This window comes from Podarcis vaucheri, assembly GCF_965113315.1.
Source record: "Podarcis vaucheri genome assembly, chromosome: 5".
Classification (NCBI taxonomy): Eukaryota; Metazoa; Chordata; class Lepidosauria; order Squamata; family Lacertidae; genus Podarcis; species Podarcis vaucheri.
Genome location: NC_138763.1, coordinates 61,338,732 through 61,351,231, shown reverse-complemented (window position 1 = coordinate 61,351,231; position 12,500 = coordinate 61,338,732). Strand labels below are relative to the sequence as shown.

At 39.8% G+C, this 12,500-nt stretch overlaps 1 protein-coding gene across 22 annotated transcripts in view; it reads left to right on the top strand.

Annotated features, from left to right (window-relative positions):
- EBF3 (EBF transcription factor 3) overlaps positions 1-12,500 on the top strand; it is a 189,124-nt gene that overhangs the window by 123,690 nt on the left and 52,934 nt on the right. For 15 of the 22 annotated variants that reach the window (XM_082222888.1, XM_082222884.1, XM_082222885.1 and 12 more), the window contains 2 exons: positions 7,171-7,252; positions 10,575-10,719. In XM_082222888.1, the coding sequence (XP_082079014.1) occupies positions 7,171-7,252; positions 10,575-10,719 (227 nt within the window). The remainder of the gene's footprint in view (positions 1-7,170; positions 7,253-10,574; positions 10,720-12,500) is intronic. The other 7 variants (XM_082222886.1, XM_082222882.1, XM_082222897.1 and 4 more) reach the window with 1 other exon arrangement.

The following is a 12,500-nucleotide window of genomic DNA, read 5'->3' as shown; positions in this document are numbered from 1 at the left end:
TCCTACACATAGTATTCTAACAATAGTACAGTGATACCTCAGGTTACATACGCTTCAGGTTACAGACTCCACTAACCCAGAAATAGTACTTTGGGTTAAGAACTTTGCTTCAGGATGAGAACAGAAATCGTGCTCCGGCGGCAGCAGGAGGCCCCATTAGCTAAAGTGGTGCTTCAGGTTAAGAACAGTTTCAGGTTAAGAACGGACCTCCAGAATGAATTAAGCTCTTAACCCCCGAGGTACCACTGTACATCTTCCCCACCTCTTGTGGGCTGGCCGAGTGTGCCAGGTGGGAGGAACCACCCACCTGTTAATCATGTGATGCCACATTTCTTAAAGTACCTCGTCTGCAGCTATACTAGAAAAGGTTGCGAGAACATCTGTCAAAGGCTGCCTTGTGTTCCATTCAGGCAGAATATGTCAACTGCTTGTGTGTGTTTTTGTTTTGTTTTAAAAAACAACCCACTAAAACAAACATTATTCTACAAAATAATGGAATGTCACACACGAGATCTCAATACAAAAAGTAGAATGTCCAGCAGCTCACTGACTCACAGAAATTTGAACTCTGGTGTCTTTCTTTTACTGCCAGTCTCCATAATTCTGGATAAGAGCTGGGTGGCGGGGTGGGGTTGCCCCGCTGTAGATCTGGTAATCTTAACTGTATTAGTTTTTAAGGTGCCACAGGAGTCCTGGATGGTTTATACTTTCCTAAAACTCATATAGCCATGGCAGTGCATTTGCTGAGGGTGGGACAAGGCAACAACAAGGTCAAGAGAGCATCAGGTTGGCAGTGGCATCTTCTCCAAGTTTGACGACATTGATTGTCATCTTTTGTTGTGGGGCTGGGGGAAGAATAGTCTTTCCAGACCTTAGAATTGAAATAATTTGGCACTTTTTATTCTCAAACACCCCTGCCGCTGTTTCTCTGAGCATGTGTTTTGTTTATTCCTTCTTTGAACTCACAAAGACCTAAAATAGTTCCTCTGATTAATTTAACCTCCCTCCCAGTTAATATATCCTGCAACCCATATTCTGCTCCAAATTAATTCCACTTCAATTACCCCCATTCATCATTACGCCCCCATCCCCTCTAAATAATTTCCTATTAAATTAATATCTCCAAATTAATATCCCATTCATAAGGTGATCTAAGGGCTTTAAAGAAAAACACCCTTCTTTGTAGTCACTTTAAAACCCAAGCCTAAGCAGGTAGTGTGATTACCTGTACTTACGACATTTGTATCACTGCTACTAGCTACAGGAAAACAAAAAGGTAGCCATCATAAACACAAGCCTGAGGAAGACTGCTTCAGCAGATGCTTCCCACATCTCTCTGCAACTCTACTGACCCTTCTCACCTCTGTGTCTCTGCAACAGCTAGCAGCTCCCATGCTTTATACCACTAGCAGCTCCCATGCTTTATACCACGGCCTCCCCATACGTTTTCCATCCTTTTCACTCTGGCTAGTTGGAGGCATGCAGGAGGCAGCTTCCTATTGGGTTATGACAGCAACAAGAACTTCTACTCTGTAAGAAGGAGAGTAGAGAACCATGTGGGCACCTGGGAACAGGTCTGTGGGCACTGCAGAACTAGAGCAATATCCCCTATCTTGAAAGGATAAATTGCTTAAAATTCACTATAAACATGTTAAATATTATCTTGTTTTAGTCCAACTCAGTTCATCAGTGCTTCCTGCTGATTACTTCAGACCACATGTAACAATTTAATCAATATCAGATCCAGCATTTGCCTTCACAGCCACATTTTTCCTTTACCTTCTCTTGCTCACAGCAACAGGAGGCAGAGGGTGATGGGCAAGGGCAGGGGTAGCCAGCATGGTGCCCTCTATATGTTGCTGGACAACAAGTCCAACTAGCTTCAACCAAGGTGGCCTGTGGTCAGAGATGAGGAGTTGTAGCCCAACCTTCTGAAGGCACCACACTGGCTACCATTGGGCTAGGAATCATATTGTTTTAAGCTGCTCCTTGCAAACCAAAGAGGAATAGTGGGCAGTGAGTTCTTATTTCTCCCATAGGAAATATGCTGTTGCAAAACACTCGGGGGGGGGGGGATTTTGAAGCCTGAAGCTGCAATGGAAGAGCTTGTACTTTGAGACTTTGGGATAGAACTGCAAACTGTGACGTTGCCAAAACAAAACCTTAGACCAAAATTAATGGATGCATTGTTTTACTCTTTACTCCTAATAACCACTCTACCTGAACCCTTGCAAACTAAATCTACCTAACGATGCCCTTCATAATTCGGATCCTATCAATGACTGTCCTTATTATTGCCCTACATGCCAGCTTGGTAATCTTCTTGTGCCCTGCTCAGAGTGAAATAAGAACTATTGAGGGGGGAAACTGGACCTTCACATCAATTACCCTGAGGCTGTGGTTTGAACTTCCCACTGAAGTTGCAATTCACCCTTTTTATTGAACTTCTGGAGGGACTGTGAAGCAGATCTCTTCTGTTTGACCTCTGGTTCAGCTGGTTGGTTGATATGCTTTTTCTACTGTGTTCCTCCCCCCACCCTGTTTTTTAGAAGTTTGTTAGCTTCACTTTTGTTTGTGCATTGCCTTGAGAAGAGCCAGTGCTGTTTTTCTGGGGCTACTCAAGGGTATGCAGTACCAACACCTCTCATTGTTGTTGTTAAAAGGTGTGGCACTTACTGTAACAACTTCGTTGTGATGACCAGCACCCATGTTTCTAGCAAAAAAGCGCTGTGTAGAACAGCTAACAAATTGTTTTAATAGATAAACAATAATAAATACTAACAGATGAATAATTCATTATCATCATTATCATTGTAACAGTTTTACAGCACTTAGCCTAAAATTCTAAGGTTAAGCAATAGGTGAACAGGTAACTAAGAAGAGACTCAACCCTGGATTTGAATGGTATAGGGGAAATATATTTACCTTTCCCTTTCCATAATCATAGTGTATGGGAATTTGGGTGGGAAATTGGGATTAGGGGAAGTGTACCTCAGGCTGCACATCCCTAGACCCTAATTTAACTCTTCCTTCCAGGATATTTTAAGCTGTTAGGGGCTCTGCCCCAGGCACAGCTTAAAGAGTCCTTTGAGGGATGATTAATTAGGATCAAAGAAAGTGCTTTTCCTAGAATAAATATCTCCTTCCCCAACATTCTTTTAGCTTAAAATTGGTCTGAACAAAATTTCCAAGTATTGCATTTGTTTCCTCATGACAGCAAGTTCAATTCAGAATCCACCCAACCATATTCCAGTGTAGTTGCTATTATGTGGAATCTAACGTGAACAGTGTGTGTGTGTGTGTGTGTGTGTGTGTCCTTCCCAAGGTGAATAGGTCAGATTGTAGTACCTGAGAAGGAATTTGATAATAGTTTTCAAATACAGTGAGTGATGCCATAAGGACAGGGGTCACGTGCCTTCTTTGTAAATTTTAGAAAAGGTTAAAAAGAGTGAGCTAAGATATTTAAGCTGGAGGATAGACGCCTATGAACTGGAATGGAACACTTGGAAGTGGCTGTCTAGATTTATGGTGGCATCTCCATCACTTGGGGTCTTTAAGAGTATGTTGCACAAGCATTAGGTTGGACAAAGCAAATATTTTGATTACATGACACCTTGAAGAGTTGCCATCTACATGTCTAAAGGTGTCTACCGGTGGAGATGTCTGTGGGTAGGATGCCTCTTGTTTCAAGCATCAGGGTACAGTTGGCAAACCCTTGACATTCATTTTAGCTCTGTATTTTTTCTTAGTCAATTTGCGTCCAAAACCTTAATGTTTTCGGCCACTACTTCTTGATGGAGCTTTATATATACCTGGGAGGGGCTACTGCTGGGTCATTTGGGGTGAGGGACTCACACTGGGATAGCCTTGGCTCAGCTGGGAATGCTGGAGCCCCTTAATCCAAACTTTCACATCCCAGCAGATATTGGGTTTGCATTGTACTGTAATGGTAAATGCTAACCATATCTACTCAGAAGTAAGTTCTATTGGTCTTGCTGGGGTATACTACCCAGTATGTGGAGTTACTAAGAAGAGTTTAATGAAATACATTTCATGTCCCTCCCCTTTCTCTATTGTTTCCTCTGAACTCTTCCAAGCAAAGAGTTGTGCTCTTATACCTTGTGATGTGCCTTGGTGGTTAATAATAATAATAATAATAATAATAATAATAATAATAATAATAATTTATTAATACTATTCTGGTTATTGGAATACTTTTGAAGAAGAAGTAGACTGTGTAATATGTTTTGCCCATGTTAACTGTATCAGAAACAAGGATTCTTCTTAACTGTTGAAAATACTGGGGGGACGGACAGTCTGCAACTCTATTTTCTCACCAGTTATGACTACTGCTAACTACTACTAACAAAAGAAAAGTCTCCACTTTTTGTGCATATAAGGTTGGTGAAGGCATACTTTTCAAGCATCGTAGTCCAAGCTTGCCCAGAACCCCATTAAATTGAAGGGCCAGATTTAACTAACCCATTGTGCTAGCAGAAGCCAGCTGAAGGAATCCTACTAGCACAATGAGGCTTTTCTACCCCTTCCCCCAATCCACTCAGCAGGGTCAGAACTGCATGCAGGGAGAGGCAAGGGGATATTGTTCCATCTGGCAAGCAGAAAAGCACACGCTGGTGGTACAATCATATTAGTGCAATGTTGAATTTCACCCTGAGTCTTATTGGTGACCTTAGATTTGTAGTGCATCAAATGATATCTCTTGTTTCTCTGGTTTTTTCCCTAGCTGTGTTAAGCCAAGTTCTTGCCCTCCTGCGTGGAGGCTGGGAAGTGGAGGTGCATAGCTATGCCTAAGTCTTTATCCATGGGCAAGGAAATGTACAGAATAGTAGGGGGAACTATGTTGCACTGCAGCCTCCAACTACCACTAATACAAATGAAGTCACTGGCCTGCAGGTCAGTGGTGCAGCATCCAGGCTGCAAGAGTAATAGGTAAGGGCTCAGGAAGAAAGTGAACTTTACCCACTGATGTGCTTCTTCCCATTACTTGCCACTCATTGGTGGTGCAGGTGATGCAGTCTGATACTGACGGCACGGCCCAAAGACCTCTGTTTTGCCCATGGCTATAAGTAGCTGTTGGATATCAGTAGTCCATGTGTATGGAAGGTGTCTAGGTTGCTGGATGCTTCAGAGTGATTAGATGAGGCTGTGCTCTGGATGTCATGTTCTGATCCTCTCCTTGCATGGGACTTCCTGCCATGGTAGTATTCAGCCTGTTGTACATCCTCAGTTGCCAGTGGGTTTGCATACACACCATTGGCATAATTAAGATTCTAGCAGGAGGTCTCTGCCAACCATATAGGCCACTTACAGAATTACTGTTTGAAATAATTGTGTGAATGAGGGGTGTAATCTTTGAGGGAGGAGATTAATCTTTGGAGGGCTGAATTTCTAAAAACAAAATAAAATGGTATTCCTACCTTAAATATGCAAGGTGGCCAAGGTTTTCTTTTCAGTTTTTCAACAAGAGACATTACTGACGCTTCAAGGGCTGACCCAAATTTCCAGCATAGAGTGCCTCTGGAAGCAATGCTACCTTGTGACATAGTAATGTTCCCAAAGACATTCCATTTCAAGAACTTAGCCAGGGCAACCATGCTGCTGCTTGAAGTTATGCCACGGGTTTCTTCTTGTTGTTGTTAAAGAAGGAAAAAAGAAAAGGGTGGGGAGACCTTGCTCACCTCTTATATATAAGAGTTTCCTATATGGCATGGCTGAAATGCCCAGTTCGTGTCTTCAATTTTTATCTTTTGATGCACTAAACATTTAAAAGCTGAAACAGAAAAGGTGCAACTGATGAAAACTTTTTTTACTGTACAAACTGCTATTTATTTCATGGTGTTTTGTGGACCTTCGTGTCCCGCCCTGACCATGAGTGGGGTACAGAGACATGATGATGGATGCCAGTCAAGTCGTATGTAGGGAGAAGCTAGGGTTGCAGTACCTTGGATAGCTCCAAGCACATAACTTACTTCACCAACACCTGGAGCTCAATGGAGGCCTAATACCCATTTCAAGAGCCATCTCCTTCCCGAAGAGTGGAGAAACTTAAAGGGGTAGTCCTTGTGGCTAGGGACCAGCACTGTGTCACCCTTCCATCAGCTCCTGCCTTGTGTGTTGCCTGTGCAGGTGACCAGGCATTGAGAAGCATGGAACTCCTGGTGTAAAGGGGACTGGATCTTCAGGGGAATCTGGCTCACAGGGCGCTGCCTCTAGGAGATCCAATTCTGAGGCCTCTGGTTCAAGGAGCTTCTAGATGACAGGCTCAGACTCAGTGCTGGGGCATCTCCCTGGCCTACCATCAGTATCTCCTTGGCTGGCACCACTGATTTTCATGATCCAATTTGTTTTTCTTTCTCCTTTGTGTCAAAATCAGTACTGCTGCTCAGGGTCAGGGTCATGACTCATGGCAATTGAGCTTTCTCCACCAAGGATTGCTGGACTGAATAGCTATCAAGGGTTCTTCACCCTTTAAAAAAACAGTGAGCAGCTATACTATTAGGCAAAGTCTAAATGTTGTTGGAATAAGATAAGATTATCTTTTCCATGTGCTTTCAAGTGTACAGTTGGAAAAAATATACAAGGGTTTTTAAACCCCAATATATAAGAAATTATAAATTGTAAGTCATTATAGCAGTTATTGGGGGGGCATGCATTAGTCACACATTTGATTTCAGTGTCTGTCTTTGTATTAAACAGCATCCTGGTCCTACACATAGTTATTGGAAAGTAACTTCCTCTGAGTTCAATGGGATTATTTCCAAATAAATAGACATGGAATTTCAGATTGAGACTGCAATCCTAAACGTTCTTACTAGGGAGTAAATGCTATTGAAGACAGTGGAACTTACTTCTGTGTAATCATGCATAAGAGCACACTATAAATGTGGCCGATTGATCTGCACTGTTCACTTAAGTATCTGGCCCAAAATATCTATTCTCTTCTCAAGACTGGAAGATGCGATTATTCAAGGGCATACTGCTATTGGTATGAGCTTCAGTTTATAGATGAAATAAATAAAACAAGAAAAATGGCATTCTGTTTTTGGCAACACTCCACTTGTAATTTTTGGTATAGAATCTGCTGCATACTTTCAAATCCGTCCTGTAACTTTGACATCCCTAACAAATTTTAATTTTGTATTTTTGTAGATTTTTTCTAAAGTTTTTCCTCAAGTGCAATCAGAACTGTTTGAAGAATGCAGGAAACCCACGAGATATGCGAAGATTCCAGGTACAGATTTCAAAAAGAAAGTTGCAAGTACTTGCACAGAAGAAGCATTATGCAGTTGATTTAAGGAGACTCTGTCGTTTCTCCCTAATTGTTACGAACATTTGCCAAATTTAATTGCATGTTGTATTTTCAGTTCTTTGTGACCTCTGCAAGTCAGATCTCCCAATCTTCCAGGCCACTCAGTAAAGCAACAAGAGCGCCTGCCTCTCTCATTTCCATTGTCACAGTAGCTGCCCCTCTTCTGGTTATCTAAGTAGACCTAATCTGAGATGTCCCACCACCACCAAGAACATGTGTAGTAATCCCAAAGGGCGGGGCCATACCTCTTGCTGGCCAATAGTTCAGGTTTTAAGCTTTGATGTGCACAGAGACAATTTGTATATTAACCACCAAGAATTTGAAAACATTTAAGGATTATTTCAAAAAAAATCCTTACGTAGTGGAATAGTTATATTGTTCAGAAAAGTTTTGTTACATGCCAAATACCATTGTTTTACTTTGGTGGGATGGGGCAGCTAATGTTCATGGAATTTATTGGGTTTTGGCTCAATCTTTATGGTTTTCATGATATAAAAGTCAATTTTCTTAATAAGAGTTATTTTCTATTTGTTTCTTGTTGCAGTTTTATTAAAAAAAACTACTGTAGGTAACTCAAAACCAATATAGAAAACTTTCTGTTTTAACTGATTGTTGTTGTTTTAACTGGTAATAGTTATGGAGCAATATAACATTTTATATTAGAAACATTTCAGTCCGAGAGATGGTTCTGAGAAGAGTAACTTACTATTAAAGTAATTAAGGTGGGCATCTTTGCATAGCCAACCCAATCAAGTGATGCTAGCCAAGTTGGAGAGAGAAAAACAACTCTTCAGAACAATTGCACCAAGCTTCAATTTTTCATGCAGCTCAGGTTCATGTGGATTGATAATATTGATCCATCTGAACAGAGCATAAGGTAAAACCTACAATGAGTGGAAATGTCCCTCATGTCTCACCAGTGACTAAATGAAGCATCAGCCATAAATAGTTTTGTGGTTGGCAATGTAGCCAGTAGGAAGTCACAAGGAAGACTTCCCTGGGTTTCCTTAACTAAGCTACCTACTTCTTAGAAGAGTTAAGTGGATTTAACAGTATGTCAGGTCTTGAACAATATTTTCAACTTGTTTTACTATCTCAGCACTTTTCTTTAGGTGCGCTGCAGGAATGAGCCAATAAAACAAAGGAGAGAGCATATGTACTTTTGCTGAACTATAGAATTTTCCTTTTGTGATTACTGACCTATATATCAGTGACGGAACAAAACGTGTTTTATATATTAAATACAATTTTATCTGTTTTTGGAAAACATACTGTGGCCTAGCAACGAGAGGGAGGAACCCCAACTTCCCTTAGAATTGCTCTTTAATGTGCTTTACAATACCCTGTTTCTAAAAGCATTATATGTACATAGGACTGGGGGATGTCAGTCACCTCTATAATTCATTAAAAGTGAAAAGCAAATAGCCTAGTAATGTGACTGCAGGGACTGGAATTTGGGATACTGGAGGCAAAGTCCAACTTTATGAATCTCCCATAATGGATGTCCTGGAGAAGCAATACAGTCTGACTCTTCGGAGAAAACAGTGCAGGCTGCAGAATCACAGACTTCTAGAGAAACACCCTCAGGCTTCTCTCAAGGGGAACACAGATGGCTGGCTCAGAGGAGGCAGAATATACAGGAGAAGGTGCTGTAATAGCTGATAGCTAATTACAGCATGTGGAAAAAAACAGGATCAAAGGTGATCTAAAACATAGAAAATAGGAAAGAATTTACATCTGATGCCTCGGACCCACTGGGAAACGAAAAGTGTCCTGTGTTTTCATTTATAGTAAGTTGTCGTAGGATACACCTTTTTCCATTTCTCTCCTCCCAACAGAAATTAAAAGGTTGGTCCTTTTAATATGCTGTAGCACCATTCTCTGTTGTTCTTAAACTAAAAGCAAAAGGTTGTATTGAATTGTTTCACTGCTGATGGAAGGCTCTTTGATTCAGTAAAGGGTTTCACAAGCTGAAACGCGATTCACAAATTCTCCCTTTCTCCTCAAGTCCCCTTCAACATCTATCATGATTTTTGCTGATTCCCCTCTCCCTTCGCAGTCCCTTGCACCCCCTCATCATCAAATATCACCTCCCCCTTTCTGCTGACAAAAACCTCTGCTGGATCAAATTGCTTTCCATCAATGGAGGGACACAACTGGGTACAACCAAAAATGTAGAGCAATTGCTCCACTGGGAAAGGCAGGACAAACATGAGTAACAGTACAAGAGTGGTTTAAATAAAGCTAGGGAATCTGAACCTTTCATAATAAATTTATAAATTTGGCTGCCAAATCTGGCCATATTGTATTATGGTAATAAACACTGCCTATGCAAGTAACTTACATATGTACCTCAAAGTACAATAAGTAAAGACTTTTCATCCATTGATAATTACAGTAGCACTTCTAGAATGCAACTCACAATTCTATGGGGCAGAATTTTTTTATGCCAAGGGCGTGCATTTTTGTAACTGTTCCTTAAAAAAAACTTACTAAGTCTGACATCTCTTCTATGGCAAGACTCTAAACTTGGAAACAAGTACAGAAAGCTTTCAGTTAAAAATAAAGAAGGAATTTTCATTGGCAAAGCAGGGTCAGTGAGTGTCCGACTAAACTTGAGAATGGATACTTTTCATGAATTGAAAGCACTTTTAGTATTAATATTAAACTTGGTCTTTTCAGATGCAAAAAAGTTCATTATCAGACATTAAATCTAATTGTGAAAGTGACCTAGAGATCATTTCTGGAGAGAAAACAGAGAGTTACACATAGTTACTGATTTATTAAGCAAAATATTTTTTCCCCTCTGACTTGGAGTGCTCACAATTCTTCATTTGAAGACAGTCTCAAGTGTACAAATTTTAATTGGATAAACTATCTAATCAATATATCAACAGATCAATCAAAACAGTAGCTTTTAAAATGAGTGGTTAGAGGGGTGTTTCTGAAACTAATGGCTAGAAGAATATTTTCCCTGAATTGAATTCATTTGTTAGCATAATAGGAGATTAAACTCTAATTAGTGCAGCGGGTGTTGAGGAGGAGGGAAAAAACTGTGAGCTGCAAAAATCTCCACTGATAGCCAAAAAGGAGTGAATGCATCTACGAATAAATCTACGTACAGAGAAAAGGAACAGATTATATGTTTCCACTTTGTTGTTTAAACTTATTGTAGCAGCTGCACTACATTTTCTGACTACATGCTTCAAGAAAGAAATGTGCTTCTTTTCTTTTTCTCCCCCAGGTTGTTGTATCAACAACAGTCAATGTGGACGGCCATGTTCTGGCTGTCTCAGACAACATGTTTGTACACAACAACTCCAAACACGGGAGGCGCGCTCGCCGCCTTGACCCCTCAGAAGGTACGGCCCCTTCTTATCTGGAAAATGGTAGGCACACATTTACATGTCGTTTTTTATTTGCAATGCTTCTTTTGCACCATATTTTGTGTTGCTACACGACTACATTTTACTTTTTACATTATATATTTCTCTTCTTGATCATCCTATTAAAATACAGTACATTAGCATTTCTGATTGCACATCAAGGAGAAGATTGTCTCTCCTGCATTTGCTTCCAACTTTATTTCCTTCCTTTAACATGTAACATACAGCCATTCTTCTCGTTCTTTTCTGTTTATTTGCTTACAGCTTTTTCTTGCTGTTTCAGTTCGATTTGCTTTTATTTTGGCTTGTCATAATCTTCAGTCCAGAAATACATTCACAGATTGTGTATGTAAGTTTAAATGGGTCCTAAAAACATGACCAAATCTGTAAAGAATTTACTATGTGAGGTCAATTTCCTGTTCCTGGGTCCTACTGCAACAGATTAAGGCACTACTGAGGTCTTGAATAAGGAAAAATGTTGTGCTTTCTTTCAATCAGATTCAGAAAAACCACCAGGCTCTATAAGTTACATATGAAAGCATGTAATGAACTATATCTATTTAGCATCTACTTAAGGCCAAATGTCAAACCCAGCTACACACATGAAAGAATGATTGATGCTCTCCATCTCTGTTTATGTGCCACTATAAATGTATACAGTAATGGATACATTTCTAACAATGTAAAGCAACTTCAGAGCATATTTATTAATGCATTTATTTGCCACTTTCCCAAAACACATGCAGCCCTCAAAGTAGCTGACAGGCATTAAAAATGACATGATAATAAGTACATTAGAATAGATAACAACAATATAGTACATAAAATCCTACTAAAACCTAAAAAGCAACCAAGACAGGGATAATCAAATGCTTGCATGAAAACAGCTATGTTTATAGGCCTTCAAAAAACTGAAAGAGAAAGGGCAAAGTGAGCTACACAGAACGGGAATTCCAGAACATAGGAATTGCAATCCATATCTTCTTCATAGTGAAATACAAATTCAAAACTGATTCTGAAAGTGCCTGTTAAGGGAGAACCTTGATGTGGGAACTACTCTTTAAGAAAACTGCTTGTGGAATGAATTAATATCTGTCAAAAGCAATAGCTACCTGAAACAGATTAAGATATTTGGATCTTGACCTAAATCACTGGACTAAACCTTAATATTTTTTTTAGAATGCAATTATTAAAATGGAAGCATAAGACAAAGCAAAAACCCTCCTCCAATCAGCCTCAGGTTGTGGTTCCTTAAGTACAGCCATACCTCTAAGTGATTTACATACATGTAATTTGTAGCTACTGTCTAGCCTGCTTAAATACATTATCTGAGCAATTTCATAGCTGCAGAAAAAAAAGAACTGATTCCATATGGCTGGGATCCATGTTACAGATGTAACAAGTGCAATGTGTGCCCCACCGAGTTGCATGATTATTTTCCATGCCTGTACCATACCTCCAGTGGGGCTGCTGGCATAGGAAAACATATGCTATGGGTGATTCACATGATTAGTCCTTTTATATGGCACCACTATGACATGAAGCACAACTATCTTGAAGGAGGCATCCATATCACATAGGTAATAAGGCAATCAGTTCTGTTCCTGTTCCGCATAAAACACATACTAAATGCAAAAACTGATTACTTCAGCATGCAGCGATAAACCAAACAAAATATAACATAAGGATTTTTTATTAAAAATATTAATTTATTTTGCACCATAAAAACATTTGTTTTTCTTCCTTAATAACTACAGTAAAAAAATATAATAATTAAAGGTTGC